The 15,819-nt window shown below is 42.0% G+C and overlaps 1 protein-coding gene across 1 annotated transcript in view; it reads left to right on the top strand.

The window, feature by feature from the left end:
- MKX (mohawk homeobox) overlaps positions 1 to 15,297 on the top strand; it is a 44,886-nt gene extending 29,589 nt beyond the window's left edge. The window contains exons 5-6 of the mRNA XM_054192271.1: positions 14,869 to 14,902; positions 15,012 to 15,297. Of these exons, the coding sequence (XP_054048246.1) occupies positions 14,869 to 14,902; positions 15,012 to 15,198 (221 nt within the window). The 3' untranslated portion in view covers positions 15,199 to 15,297. The remainder of the gene's footprint in view (positions 1 to 14,868; positions 14,903 to 15,011) is intronic.
- The last annotated feature ends 522 nt before the right edge of the window (positions 15,298 to 15,819 follow it).

Below are 15,819 nucleotides of genomic sequence, written 5' to 3'. Positions count from 1 at the left end.
TCTGCTTTCAATATGGGAGAACTTTTAGTGTTTCAAATTAACAAGTGTTGATTAGAATTTTTTTCTGTTTTCTTTTTTCTTTTTTTGTTTTCCAAATAAATGAAAAGTGTGCATTTGCCCAAAGGACAGCATCCTTTCTGCTGCTTAGAAAGTAGGAATGTTTTGTAAAGGAACATTTCTTGCACGTATCAATAAGAACAAGAACAACAGTTAGAGCTGTAAACTCATCTGAGGTTTCATTATTTAATCAGACAAAATTTTCTACTCTTTCCTTGCAATATAAATGCTTTTTTTTTAAATGTGCCATGCAAGTAAACGTAGCATTTAGGCAGATTTTAAACCACTATGTATATAGACACTGTTTTCATTGTTCTTGAAAAAGTAGTACTTTCATTTATACATATTGCCCATTTTTCTACAACTTTGTGTCCTGCTAAACATTTTCTACAGGTCCTATTTTTCTCTGTGACACAAAAAGAAACAAGTCTGATTTTATTGACAAACAGGAGTACAATTTAAACCTTAGTTTTGCTATGCAAATTTTCTTCTTTTACATTACCAATCATTTAAGCAGAAAGCATTTTGCTCTCTTGATTTTAAAGGCCACAGCATTTGGTCGAGGAGGCTTTGGACAGAAGTCAGATAGGAGTCTTGCTCAAAAATCTGTCTTTCAGTAATTACAGCAAATGAGTCTCATCCATTGCCAATATCTCTGTTTCAAGGCACTTCTTTTGAAGGGATATTTTTTCATTTTAAATGCTGTATACAAACCAGCTTACACACCAGATTCAGGGGTAGGACACATGTGCACAGCATTGTGGCCAGGGGAAACTTTCCCAAAGTCCTTGTGCCCTGTATCCACAAGTCATACTTCCCAATCTGCTTTTTTGGGGGTAGAAATTACCCTTTTCAAATTTCTAACAAATTCTTACAGCAATAATAGTTTAATGCCAGCAGCCAAGCATACACAGCACCTTGTACTTGATGGGTTGCTACGGTATGGCTTTGACTTTGCAAGTCAAGTGCCATTCCAGCAGGTAGTCTTGGGTGTTTCTTGAAAGAACCGCAGCAGAAGTCTCTTCTTGCTTCAGTTTTTTCTCTTCCTCTGTCATTGTAGCAAAAATAAGATGAGGATGCAGTTGGAAATGGGGGGAGATGGAAGAGGAAGAAGATGATAGAAAAGAGGACAACATGGCTAAGCAGCTTTTTTAATTGAGAATTGCAAACAGTTGATATGCCTATACATTTCTTACATTTCTTTATGTTCCTATACTTTGTTCTCTGTACCGAAATGCAGATTTCAGAAAAAAAGCAGGAGATACTGCTCCCAGGCCTTGGTGAGCAATGCTGCTTCTTAATATTAACCAAAATCATCTGGAAAAGGCCTTGATGACAGGGGGTTTAGATACTTTGTTGTTTTCTCTGGGCAGCTCCTCCTTGGAGGCTAAGGGTACAGACACTCAAAGTGTCATCATCCTGGTTCTTATTCTGGGATTTCTGCATCACCACAAAGGCTAATGAGGCTTGTAAAAATAAAACCAGAGTGTGCCAGGTGTCACCTAAGCCCATGGAGTGGGCCTCTGCGTGTTTGGAGGGTGCAAAGCAGGTACTAACTGCAAAGTTTTGGGCCATCAGGCAGGACTTGCCGTGAGTTCTCACAGCGTGCGGCAGCCGGCCGTGTTCGCATTGCAAGAGGAGGAGGAGAGCCTTGGTGGCAATGGGGGATATGGTTGGTCAACAGCCTTCAGGGTGCGTTGAGCTGCCCTCAAGATGCTCCTACCTGAGATGGTAGTTGCCTAGGAAGTGCTGTCAGGAGAATATTTTAAGAAGTTATACATAGCCTTGAGTTGCATTTGGGGTTGGTGGTTTATGTTACCTGGTTCTAAATTTGAGATCTGGATCTCAATTCTAAAATGGATTAGATAATGTGCAGCATTTCAGTTCACAGAGCTTAAAGCCTTTGTGTCATAGCTGCCTGGCTTGCATGGCTGCTCAGAGTCCTCCTCTCATCCTCCGTCCAAAGGCTCAAAGCCTAGAGTTGGACCGTGTTGGGGAGGATCAAAGGATCTCATTTTTTTTCACCAGTTATTCCCTAACAAGTATGAATGTTATTCATATCTGGAACCATGGCTTCCTATCTCGTTGCTTTTCTCTATAGAAGTGGAATTTTAAATGGGAGGGGAGGATGCAAGACTGTCTATACAAATACATGACTGTTGCTTATGCTGCTTGCCCTTAGGAAAGCATCTAAGCAGGTCAGGGAAGACACAGAAGCAAATTGCAGAAGTGTGAGTTGCTCTGAGATGAAGTTAATTTGGTTGCTCCTTGAGCAAAAAGTCCACAGTGATTTCCAACTGCATCCATGAGGAACTGCATTCTATGAATGCACATGTTTTCTGTATTTGTATGCATATGTATGTAGCCCCGTTGCCCCTGATTGCAAACCCTGCTGAGTGAAGGGGTTTTTTTGATTTATGGTGACGGGAGGGAAGACTGGTTATTTATACATACTGATAAAGCTTCTGAGTCATTTTTGATCTACAGATCTTTCAAATTATTCAAAATTCATATTTTTTGAAGTATGTCAGTTGATTTAACCATAAATACCATATGGCTTTACTATAAATATGTATGTGTGTTTTAAGTCTGATATAGCAAACTGCTGCAGGAGAGAATTCCCTAAAAGAAATCTGACTTCCAGGAAAACGTGTATGAGCTAATGTAAAACAAATATGTAGTAAATTTGATATTATTGCCTTCTGCACCTGTCTTACATATTTTTGAAGCACCCTACGTTTGCACCAACCTGACATTTTTAAACAAACAGTATTCACTCTATTTGGGGGAAAAATGTTATGAGGGGCTGCTTTAGATAACATTGTCTTTGATCTTGGAGGCTGATAGCCAGCAATTCAATTAGGTTTTAGAGGAGGCTATTGGCTTTAACTGTTGTTAAATCATGTCCACTATTGTGACTTGGGCTATGCTGGTCAAAGCAATCAGTGCCTTTTTGGGAGAAATATGTTTAATAGTTCTGGATAATACATTTTTCCCCTGTGGTAATAATACATTGTCCCTCGATAATTTGTCATCTTATTAGTACAAAGGCATGGATTGCTTTTTGTCACTCATGATTCAAAAGATATGTGTTACTACTGTCACAATTATGATTACTACTCTTTTGGTGTAGTTGCTATCCAGTGGCCAGTGTAGCTTTTTCAGGTGAGAGCTGTTTGCAGTGATCTCAGAGCATCGGCATCTTCACTCAGAGAAACAGCCTGGGCATATTGCCCACGGTTCGGATACTCTCTATTGGAAAGCAAATTTGTTTGGCTTGAAATATTGTGGCTCGGGGTCCTCTACAGCTCAGTGATTGCATCTTTGCGAGCTGCTCTTCCTGGGATGAATGGCAGAGGGTTTGAATACGCCTCGTTGTTATGCGGCGGGTCCTAGAGTTAGAGGAGATGAACGGAACAGTGATAATCTCTGCAGCATCACGGAGTGAGTTTTACAGAGGCCCCGAAATTCATGCAATTGTGCTATACCAAGAACTGCAAACAGTATAGCAAGGTCAGGATGAGCTAGTGAGCCCTGTCTCTCCGCAGCAATCTTTGCTACAATATAGGCCCGTTAATGTGGCACAGCATTGCTGTGCCACGTGGATAGATGCTGCCCCGCTACATGGTGCACATTGGCTCAGGCATACCTCAATGTCTGAGGCCCCCAGTGCTGAGACGTCTGAATTCAGTCCCGTGTCGTTATCAGTTGACGACGCTTCCCCGCTGGTTTCTTGAAACTCACTGTCTCCAAAAGCAGCAGTGTGTGCTGAATAACAAACCCCTTCACATTCAGGCTCTTCAGGTTTGGGAACGGAGCCAACATTCTTGAAGAATGATTTAGTGGCCAATAAACATCTGCAAAGTCTGTAAGACTGTCAGAAGTAGTAACATTGAAAGTAAAGATCATATCAGTAGCAATTCCTCTGTCCTGACAAGGCACTCACTGCAAATATTTGTTCAGTCATCCTTGCTCTCATTCCCGTTATCACAGACAGTTTCACATGTTTTGCCAAAAGAGCAATTCCATCTTCTTCCACAAAGCTGTTCACATCCAAGGCCTTTGCAATGTTAAATACCGGCCTACTACTGTTTCAGGACCTCCCACACGTGCTCCTTTGGAGCGCAGGAGCCTCATCCGTCTTATGCAAAGACTCTGCTGTGAAAGGCTCTTACAGCTTCCCGCTAGGGAGCATTTGCAGTGTTAAGGTTGTCCTGCTCCTTGAGGATTCAAGCTCGGTCTGGCTGATTTATTACACTACACCAATCTTCATGGTAACCAGGGTAGTCTTTGAGATCTTCTAAGTATGACTCTCCTGCTGAGCCATTGAAATTGCACTGCGCTAGGATTCAAACCATTTGTAAATACAAGGTGATGTTTGGAGAAGGAGGAGGTGTTTCTGCTTCCTCAAAACCTTTTAGCAAATGGGTACACCTTCCTGAATAATTCTGGGAAGGCAATTCTCCTGCTCCAGGAGCCTTCCCCCTTTTTGCCTGGTTTGCTGCGCTCTCACCTGCCTGGTGAATAGGAAAACTGAAAACACAGCCCTTCTTGAGATACCTCCCAGTTTACTAGAATCTCTGAGGGCCTGTTCAGAAGGTGTCTGGGAATATTTAGTTTTGGGAAGAAATCCTGTAATGGAAATAATAACAGTGCAAGTTGTGGGGAGCAGGAACATGAAGACTGCAGTAGCTTCACAAGGGAAAGCAAAGGGAGCAGAACTAAAAGCTTGACTCAAAATAAATACAATCAAGCACTAAAATCATTTTTGTGCAATTGGAGGTGAGAATAATCCACAGGAGAATAATTCCCCCTGGGGCTCACTCAGCAACATTTATTTCTGCTGGTTATTCTGCATACGGTCAGGGAGGTGTGTGACAACAGCTTTCTGTATAATTTGCTGTAATTCTTCAGGATGATAAATAAAGGGGTTCCCATCACATTTCTAGCTAGGTGAGGAAAGAGATGTGAGCTGGCCCAGTTTGAAAGAAGCCTCAAAACCCAGCTCACTTCTCTACCAGCAAAACACTAACCTGAACACAGCTGAGCATCTCTGAGCACAGGATGATTAATTTTGTGATGTGCTGTTCAGTGCCATTTGGTACTCTCCATCCTGTCCTTCACAAACTTTAATAAAGTTGTTTCTCATAAGATGTCTGTAGGATTTCACAAATGGGCAACTGGGGCACTGAACAATTACAATTTGAAGTCATTTTAGGTACCTAAGACCTTGTTGGATGCTTACGATTTTGTGGCTCTTTATACATTTGAAGCACAGCTCTTGTTGACCCCATTTGCACCTGCAAGTGCTCAGCACTGCTGAAGGTGGGAGCCCGGGCTCTCGAGTTGGGGTCCAGAGATGGGGAAATGTACTGTGGCATCTGTGAAAAGGTCGGTTACAACAGCTCATCCAGCCCCACAGAAACCTGTAGCACAAGCAGAGAGACTGTCCATCACTAACTTGATTTTCTTGGCATCATTAAATCCATCTGACTATTTTTTATCTTCTTGCATTCCCCTCCTACAACAGCCTCGGAGCTGCTGTGCCATGGCACTGAAGTTGTGTGTGGCAAGGTCTCACCACTGCTCTGGGTTTGGCCCCGGACCACATCCATCCTGTGCCTTCGGGGTGGCAGCAACCACAGAAAATGCCACATGTGACTGTACTCAGCTGCATTTAAAGTATGCTTAGTGGGAAGACAAATTACTTAGCCATTCCCAGCAGATACAGGTATATACATATGAATATATCTGTATCTCCTTATAAATAATTTTTAAAATTTCACATGTAATCCCTTGATTTGTAGGATCTGTGTGCAACAGTTGTCTGGGTTACCGTGAGGCTCTTTAGCAGCCTACAGCCGTTTTTACGGCTGTTTGGCTGTTGGAGCCCTCTATGTGCCTATGTATTTCCTTACAAGCTGCTTGAATTTTTATGCTCGTGATCGCACAGAGAACGTTAAGTTTGGAACACAACTTAGGCACCTGGGGTTTAGTATTTGCACATAAGTATTGTGTGCATCCTAATACTCCATGCAGTGGATGGAAGTAGCTATGTTTAAAAAGGCCGTATTTGTCAGTCTCTTCTTTATCTTACAGGCGAGTGAAAGGAACAGTGAATTTCCTCTCCCTGACAGACTTAGCCATTCTTTACTCCATGCTGCTGGCTAAACACACCCTGGCAATCAGTTCTGGCATTCACTGAGAAGTTCCTCCACTTGCCTGAAAATACAGCACCTTGTAATTTAAATTGCCTTTGTGCAGCATATGCCATGTCTGAGCCCAGTTGGCTCCCAGGGGCAGGAGAGGAGCTGGCTCCTGCCGGGAGCGGGGCCGCGGGAACGGGGGGCACGTTTCTCCGAATTCTGCAGGAGGCTTCTGAAAATATCCTGTGTGCACGCATTCATATCGTAACGTTACACCGCACATGTAGGGTCTGCTCCCAAACCCACAGCCAACTAGCATAACAAAATCAGATTTTACTGCTGTAGTGTCAGCCTAGGGTTGAAATATGGCTTTGAAACCCTCCCTTTCACCCCGCTTTTTTAATGAAAAACAATCGGGTTGGAGTGTAATAGTGCTTACCCTGGCTGCATTTGACTTTAGCTTTTTACTTTTAAAGCCTTATTTTGGGCTTTAAGAGCTCCCAATTAAACTTTTTAGATCCAGAGTGAAAGCCTGAACGTGCCTGCCTGCACAACAACGAGATTCCTGGGTGGGAAAAGGATATTTTTATATTAAAAATAAAGAAAACTAACACAGTGGTATGTTTTCTCCTGTCATACTCCTTCCTCTTCTTTTCCCTAATGAATCTTCATTTGTCATTTTCTCATTTCCTTTTCTTAAACATCTCCCGTGCCCTTTCCTTTATTTCTTGGTTTTTCTTCCTCTTCTCCTTTTTCCTCTTTTCTTTATTTCACCCTCCCCCTTCCCTGCTGCCTAACTAGGTTTTTACTGTTAACCCATAAGGGTTTGCAATAGGAGGGCTAACGACTTCATCCTTCCAGTCAGCACAGCACGTGCTGTAAATCCCTTTCTAAATAACACCCAGAAAAAAGAAGCCTAGGTCAGATATTTGTTTATCCATTATGAAATGCTTGTGGGAGACTATCACCAAGGAATCTGACAACATTACACTATTAATTACATGCCAACTCAATGAGGAAAGATTTGATTTCAGTCAGCTTTGCAGCAAACTTGAAAAGAACATAATACCGTATAACCGTCAGTTCGTTAACAACTCGCCTCCAACACTACACAGCCCCGACTCCCATTATAAGCCCTGCTAAAGTCTGGCTAAGAAAACAGGTCTCAAACAGTGCCCTGCATCTCACCAAGGAGAACACACTGTCACTGGTCATGGGAAATTTAGAGCCAGCCGTGACAGCCCGAACAATGAAGTGATTTAGACCAGGTTTGTATCTAGTTTGCTAACTCATAAATTCTTACATGCAGGTGCATAGCCCAAGACTGTAAGACCATTTGCACCGTGCCTACTATTATGTGGGGCATTCAGGGCACTTATTAATGCAAATGTTAATATAGACCTGCAAACTCAATTCTCTTTTATGGTTTATAAAATACACCTATCCCAGTCTCTGTGGGCATGTACACTCATTTTATAAAAATCACATGTATTAAAATGTAACTAGATGCCTACTCCCACTTCAGCAGGCTCCAGGCTGCACAGGGAAAAAAAATCTTCAAGTTCCCAGGTACTTGGGGAAAAAAACTTGAGTGGTACCAGTTAAAGCTTATATCTGATATTTTGATGCAAGAAGCAAATTTCAAAGACAGATTTCCCTGAAAAGCTTGGTCTGAGGTGTGATGTCAAAGGGATATTGCCAACATTGGCAAGACCCAACCTATGGGTCTTAACAGAAGAGGTCAGAGCAGGACTAAAGCTGTTCCTGGTAAAAAATATGTGGGAGAACGGAGGGAAATATTCACTCTAGCTGTCACTGTGGGCATAAATTATCATTATGCAATTTGTACGTTTGAAGGGACGTAACAGCTGATGACAGGTCAGTTGTTATACTTGGTGTCACTGTGAAGCCAAAGGAATGAGGTAACAGGGTTGTGGGGGTGACTTCATTACAAGCTGCTCCATAACCTCTGCCCGTAAGAAAGAGAGAGCAGTGGTAAATGAAAGCTTTGTTGAAAAAGAGTTTTCTCTAGAGCCTGGGCCTAGACCTTGTTCCTGCAAGTTTCTGACAGCTTTCCTCCTCCCATCCAACAAAAGGACATGATAATAAATCTTTGTCAGTAGCAATGCGGTACCCCCCCGAGATCGGAGCAGCTGCCGTTGGTATCACATGCACTTCCAGGTCACAGTGCCTCACTGTGTCTTCAGCCACAGGCCATCTGAAGCTCGAACAGGGACTTTCATCCCTCCACCAAAAGCCTCTGCTGCACAAGCGCTGCCAGTGCCCACCGGGCAGTTTCACATGGACCTTTCCAGTCCAGGACGTGCTCCAGGCCAGAGTGGCTTCACGAGGGACAACGTGGAGTGGATCCTGTGTGGAGGTCGCCTGGGGTCTGCAGGAGGTCAGCCACCAGGGCGAGTTTGGGGAATGTTTCTGTAGGAGACTCTGTGGTTTGGAGTCTCTTCCAGCACAAGCTTTCCTGTCTTTGCTTCTCTGTAATTCATCCTTAATAGGTCTGGTGTCCCTGAGGAAGCCTGGGAGGACGGTGCAAAAGGAAAAGGGTTTTAAGAGTTGCTATGCTGGATCGGATGAGTCCTGGCTGTGTCTGGAAAGCCTTTGGTAGTGTGGGTCTCTGACTGAACGGTATCTGCATTCAGAAACTCAGTTGTCTGTTCACATCAGGCTCAAAATGGGGTCACTGCAAGTGTAAGCATGGGAAGGCCAACTCCTGCCTCCTCCAATTCAAGCTAGGGGAGTTTGAGGTTTGCTGTGCCTGGGTTTTTCAAAGGTGCTACAGTCTTTGTACCAAGATTAAATGACATTTCTTGTAAGAGGAAAGGGCCTGGCCTGGTGAGCTACAGTTTCCCCTGCCTTGCGCTGCTGAGCAGCCTGTGCTAAGCCACCCTCCCGCCCCAGATGTGGGTAAAAGTTAGTGATGTTGTATGATTAGTTAGTTTGGGATCCTTCGGGAGGAAAGGAGCTGTGTCAATGCACAGGGATATTAACTCCGGTTAACCCAATTTTATTCTTGGAGAACCAGAGATCTGAAAGTCTTATGTGCCCTGAAATTGTGGTTTGGAAAATACTACAGTCAAGGGGTGTGTGTGTGTGTGTGACCTACAGAAATACCTCATCTCACCACTGATTCACTCACACATATAAACGTCATTTTTCATTCAGCTGCCCCGATTTATTTCCTGTTCCTCCCTCTTTTTCCTCCTCTTGCTTGTTTTGAAAATGCTGGTCAACACATGTTAAGCCAGAGTCTCCAAAACCAACAAAAGTAAGTTCAGGAGAGGCAGGGAGAGAAACAGCTGAATAACACTGCCAATTTTAAAATGAAGATAAGTTATATGGGACCTTTTACTGAACCAACAAATATTTTATAGTGTTCACCATTTGGGGCCAGCAGTTCTTTTCCCCCCCCTCCATTTTGAGCTAGAATAGAAGGTGTGTAATTCATCAGGAATCTGTACACGTTTAAGTAGCTTTAAGAAATACGACGGTCATGTGGGACTGACCTACTGTGTCTTGACTTCCACGTCCATTTTTTCCCCACTACATAACGTTCTGTACCCTTTCGTCTCTGTCTCGTTCCCTCATTCACACGTTCTTTCCCCTGTTGGTTTCAAGCCATCTTTGCTTTGTCAGTGTTACCTGATAACACAAAGCAGGGTTTTAAGCCAGTTGTCGCGGTTCGACTTGAGCTGTATATAACACCGACCGGGGGAGCAACGTGGATGCTTCTTGGTCCTACGTAAGTGGTCGGTCTTTCCTTTGCTGTTCCCGGCAGGGCCTTTAGGTAAAGTCAGTTCATCACCACACACGTGTGATATTCTTAGGTCAGAAATCTTAGATCCAAAGAATAAAACGTAACTGTAATTAACATTATTTAGCACACCCCTGAAGTCATCCAAGTATATAAAAGTTATTAGTCTGGACTCGGCAAACTGTGAGGGTCTGAATTGTCCTGATATATTTGAATGTGCCGTGTAGCCAGAGTCTTTGTATGTTGTAAACTGGAGTAGACATATGTGCTACGGCTTTCATGCTCTGGCTTTCTTCTCTAATACTGGATACAGTATGTAAAAGAACACTGTGTATGTACTTAGATATATATCTTCTTGTGAATTATTTGTACGTTATTTTGAAAACAGTCAGGCGTAATGGCAATGTACTGGAGGTAAGTGATGCTGTTGTCTAGTTTAAGGATGGTTTGCCTGCAAGAACCCTGGCGTTTATTTTCTTCAGGTGGGCCTTTCTGACAGCAGAAAAACAAAGGGAAACATTTTAAATATAGGAGAATCCTGGAAAATTCTGCTCTTAAATGCTTTTGAAATGGTCAAAGTATTGCCTAGGCATGTTGTCTTTGGACTTCTGAGACTCATTTCCATCTCCGCTAAAACGGGACTGCAAGCTACCTTGCAAGAGAGCTGTCACGATCAGCCAGTGAATATTTATGAAGAAATTTTGTGGCGAAAAAAAAATAATATATGCTACATATATTATTAATAATTATGTGAGTCCTGAAAAATACCATACTGTATCACAAAGCTGGTATTGTCCAGTGACTACACTCTTGGCACTGCGTGCTACAGTAAACTGTATACCGAAAACTCAAACTAATGGAAAGGTATACAGGATTCCATTGGTAAGTGATTTATAGTGACTTCCTATTATAAACAAGAGGGAACAAATATCCTGCCTTGCTGGTTTCTTTGGGCGGATGGTGAGAGCAGAATGAGACATTCCTGGCGAGGCAAAAGCTGATTCTCTGGATGCTTGCAACTGGGAGCAGAATGAAGCACCAGAAAGTGAGGTATAAATGACAATCCCTAATTTTAAATGATTGAGTTTCCATTTTCATAGTGCTTAAAACTTTCCAGTTGTACAGCAAACGACCGCTGTTTTAAGTCATTTCTAAACTTGTAACGAAAAGATGTTTCTGATGTTTAATATTAAAGAGACTTACTGTAGGACCTCAATATATGCTGAAAGCCTATCAACATCCTTTCATAAGAAACACATTGCTTTCTGAGACAGAACAAAACACCTTCAGCAGCAGCTTCTTTTTGGGTTTCAATTAATAAATATGCTATTGAGCACAACTGTAATTTGTTTAGTAAAGTTATTTTTGCTGGCCAGTGGTATGCTGTTGATAAACTTACCTATCAAATAAGTCTTGGGAACAGTGTGAATATAATAATACATCAGCATTGGCTTTCTCTGGAGTCACTTGTCTTGATCTAAGCTTGACAAGTCTGTAGGGTTTGAAATTTGTGCCACAGGCTGCCTTGATCCAACTAATGACCACACTTTCAGGAGAGACTGGAGGTGACAGTGCTTGGAGAGGGCAGCTATGGAGCATCCTTGGTACCTTTTATAAAGTGCTGCCTCTCATGTAGTGAGAGAGGGCTCATGAGTGAAGTGGGAGGTCTGCCCATCAGCACTTGCTCTGGGGTGAGTCCTTAGCTGAGGCTGCTTAGTGAGGTTCAGTATGCTGCATCATTTTTCCATTCCTTCCGTCACCATTTCCAGAGATGTTACCGAGTCCCAGTGCCATTTCCTCACTGCCTGAGAGAAGAAATAAAGGAACATGTTGTGCGATGGTCAAGAACTCAAACACTTTCCGCATTGAGAATGCTGTTTGGTTATATTCATGAAGCAGTCTCGCCAAAATGTTGCTTTTACAGTTGAAATATACTTTGCAATTGTTGCACAGGTATGTCAAATATCAAAAGCTTTAATTATCAAAAGCTTCAATTAGTAGTTGGGGGTAGAGCAGGTAGATTGCAAAAGATGGAGAAAAAGCAAAATGTCAAGCAAGATTCACCTTTTATATTTTAAACTTCATAAAATTCTGTCATCTACATTCCCTCTCTTGTCAGTGAAGAGACAGACATGGCCAGATTGTGATTCTTCCAGGCTGAGCCAAGCAGTTAAGGTTGTAGTTACACCATCAGTTTAATCTCCAAAGGAGAGATATGGTCCTTCCTCATCCAGCTCACAGCATTTCCACATGGATGTTAATGCTACCAAAGGGCAACAGTGGGAGGACATGGCCATGGAAGAAGGCTTCACAATCTGGTTTTGCAGCAGCACCCAGGGATGTTGGACTGTGGCGTTAGATGGGTGGGCTGAAACCCCTTCTTGGAGGGCATGCCTGGTGTTTGTGAACGGAGTCTGGACAACTAACCTGGATAAATACATGAGTTGGATGGCAGGTTCATGGCAAGGTGAACACTGCTCTTCCTTTTGAGTTGGATCAAGTTGGTTTCATCGGCAAGATGCCAAGGAGAGCATGGTAAATGGTCTTTGTTTCTCTCAAGATGGTTATTCCCATCCAAAAAAAATGGTAGTAATACTTATTTCCTTCACCAAGGGCTGTTCAGGCATATGTGAGCCGCTTGGACGCTATGGTCATGCAAACTGAGATATGCTGTCAAGAGTTTGGTATAGCAGAAAAGGATTTTTGGCAAGAAAAACAGGACCTGTGCTTTGAAATGATGGATTTTAAGACTTCATTGTACTAACATGCTTTTACAGCAGTTATTAGCAAGAGCTTTACAAATTATCAATGATGGTTTTATTGTAACCCAGTTTCGAGTTTCTTTGACATAAATTATTTGTTTGAAAAAAAAATAAAATCTGAATGGAATAAAAAAAGACTTGTAATTCAGGAAAAATCTTCAGCAAAGTTAAAGAATGGGTAGCTCTGCCTCTGGATTGTATATTTTAGCTTTTATATACCATGGGCAAGCCACTTGCTTTTAGAGTTGGCTAAACACCAGTAAAAAATATTTGCAAACACTCCTTCAAATAAACGCTGGAATTGGAATGTGTGTCACCATTCACACCTACTTTCTTCAGAAGTTTGTACAAGCAATTTTTTTGTTCGTAGGAAATATTTTCCACAGCAAAAGAAACTGACAGATGCTTGAGAGAGGTGTATTTATATCCAGGTTTGCTCTGGCAACGACATTCTCTATTACTTACCATTTCCATTTCTATACCTACTGACCTATTCAGTCCTAAACCTCCTCTTTAAAATTGTCTCTATTTAAAAAAAAAATGAAGCAGGGATGAAAAATTATTTGTAGCCAAGTACAGCATGAAGAAGGAGACTTTTGGTATCACGCAATACCTCTCCCTGGATAAAATGGTTTCTTTTTTCGTTCGTTTCCCTCTCCTCTGTATAGGTTGAACTTCCTCCTCTTGAATCCCATTCAAGCGTTGATCTAGGAGAGCTTAAGAGATAGTGATTTAAGATGTGCTCTCTTGGAACAAAATGTAAACCTTGGTCACTTTTGGACATTTATTTATAAAGCTGTTTTGCAACAGGATGGAGGCCTGCTAAATCAAACAGCTTGGCAAACATCCGACCTCTGAAATTACAGCTGGCCTCCCTGCATTTCTTTGGTGAGACTGTGGTCTTCAGTGGTCACCTCCAAGTGCTGGGGAGTGCGGCTGGGCTGAGTTTTTTGACACGGGTTGGCTGTGTGAGAAAACGGGCTGCTGGTCGGTGGTGGGCATAAGTGGAGAACTACCAAGGGTTGCAATGTGATTCGACGGCTGGAAGCTCTGTGTAAAGAAAAGATCAACTTTTAATTAATAATCTGATGAAAATCTAGCAACAAGGTTGATTTTTAGTTGGGAATCTAGTTCATAAAGAGGTGCATTACATTATGAGAATTATGCTGCGTTTGGGAGCTTTTTGGGTCCTGTAGCCATTAGTGCTCATGCTGTTGCTGTTTCTTTTGTTTGACTGGTTCTACGTAGGTATTGCAGTAGGGCACGGCTTCTCGCTCCCCTATAATGCGTTTCTGTGTCAGGATAGCAAGCCCACTGAATAAAGCTTATACATTTCTGCCTGGTAAATATTTCTGGCTTCTCAGCGACGTGAGGACTTAATGAATGAACAAATGTGACTCTTGATGGGAAAGTGTAGCTTATGCCTGTGATGCAATTTCATCTTTGAAGGCTGTTAACCAGGTGTGCTTGTTACTTGTACCCTTCTCAGCCTGCCTCTGTGACTGAGTTGCAGCCTGGGCAAGGGGCGCATTAAAAACCACACACATCATCTGTATATGGGTGAAAGTCCTATTTTTAGCACATACAAGAAGGCATTCACTGAAGGGCAATGAAGCTGATTTTTATTTTTAGGTTTTGCAAGTCCGTATGTCCTTGTGATTTATGTTTTGAAAAACTAGCTCTATCACGCTGTAAAATGTGGGTGAACCTCCAAGACCAGCTTTATTCTCACCATTGCCAAAATAACCAAAATCCTTTTTCCCGGACAGGGCTGGTGTGGGATGCACTGGGCGGGGTTCAGCACCGGTTCTGCCAGTGCTGTTCTGGCGAGGGTCAGTGAAGTTCTGCCTCACCAAAGCCTATTTCTGTCTTAGGAACATCCGCACAGTTGAAATTTCCCCAAAGCGCTTACTTTTGCCATGTGCCCTGCTCTGAGCTTGGTGTAGATTTCTCCAGGCAGACCCTTGGGTGAAGCAGACCCTTTAGATGTGTCTAAACAAAAATTTTATTTGGAAATCTGGTATGAATTTTGGAATTAATCTTGGGTTATTTTTCTATGTGCCTGTTCCATGAACTTGCTTGTTTTAAAAGCTATTAAAAGAAAAGAGGCATCAATTTTTTTTTCTGTTTTCAGAAACTCTGGAGAATGGACCAAATAAGTGTGAAAGGTGAGTAAGGGACTTCACAGTTTTCCAAAATAATAATTATTACAGTTTTCCTGATATCACGTAGCTATGTAAGCTGTACATGTAAATATTTGTTATTGCTTGAATCTAGCGCAGCTAACAGAAAAGGAACCAGCAAAGATGAAACATACTGGAAGGAGATCAACGCAGCTATGGCCCTAACGAACCTTGCCCAGGGGAAGGATAAACTGCAGGGAACTACCAGCTGCATCATTCAGAAATCATCACATATATCAGAAGTAAAGACTGTTAAAGTGCCATTAGTTCAGCAGTTTTAAGAGATGGGTCCTTTTTCTTTTTCCTGTCAAACGGACATTTTCCTCGCAGGATTGGTTTTCATGAAAATCAGATTCACAGATATGAGGCAAATGTGGAAAATAGGCCCCCTTTTACCGTATGGTCGGTTTGAAAAAATAACGTTCCTTCTGACTCAGACGTTTTCATTGTATTAAATGAAATGTTCAATTGCTTCTATAAAAGGCATGTAAATTATAAAAAAACTGTTTTTATCAAAACATTAACTTATTTTATGTTAATCAAAGTGCGCATAAGATGTTTGCATTGCTATTACAGTAAGTGCCTTGCTTTCAAAAAATAAGCTATAACGTGGGCATAGTACAACAGTATTATGCCTCAAAATGACAATGCCATATTGCTTAAACTTTGTATATTATTCCAAGTGGGCTTAAGCAGCCCAGGGCTAAACACAGTACTGCTGGAGGCCCTGGAGACTTGTGCTTATTTGACTTGTACCAATTGACGAGTCTTAATGAAATTGTTACATCATTTTCTCTCTCTTTTTTTTAATCAACAGTGTTATAAAAATTGTACAGTATGTTTTGTCAAAGTGACAATGAGGTTGTTATGCATGTTTCTTACCTGTATATGCAGTATATTAA

The sequence above is a fragment of the Rissa tridactyla genome, chromosome 2 (genome assembly GCF_028500815.1).
Source record: "Rissa tridactyla isolate bRisTri1 chromosome 2, bRisTri1.patW.cur.20221130, whole genome shotgun sequence".
NCBI lineage: Eukaryota > Metazoa > Chordata > Aves > Charadriiformes > Laridae > Rissa > Rissa tridactyla.
Note: the sequence above shows the minus strand (reverse complement) of the source record. Positions and strands in the feature narration are given on the sequence as shown.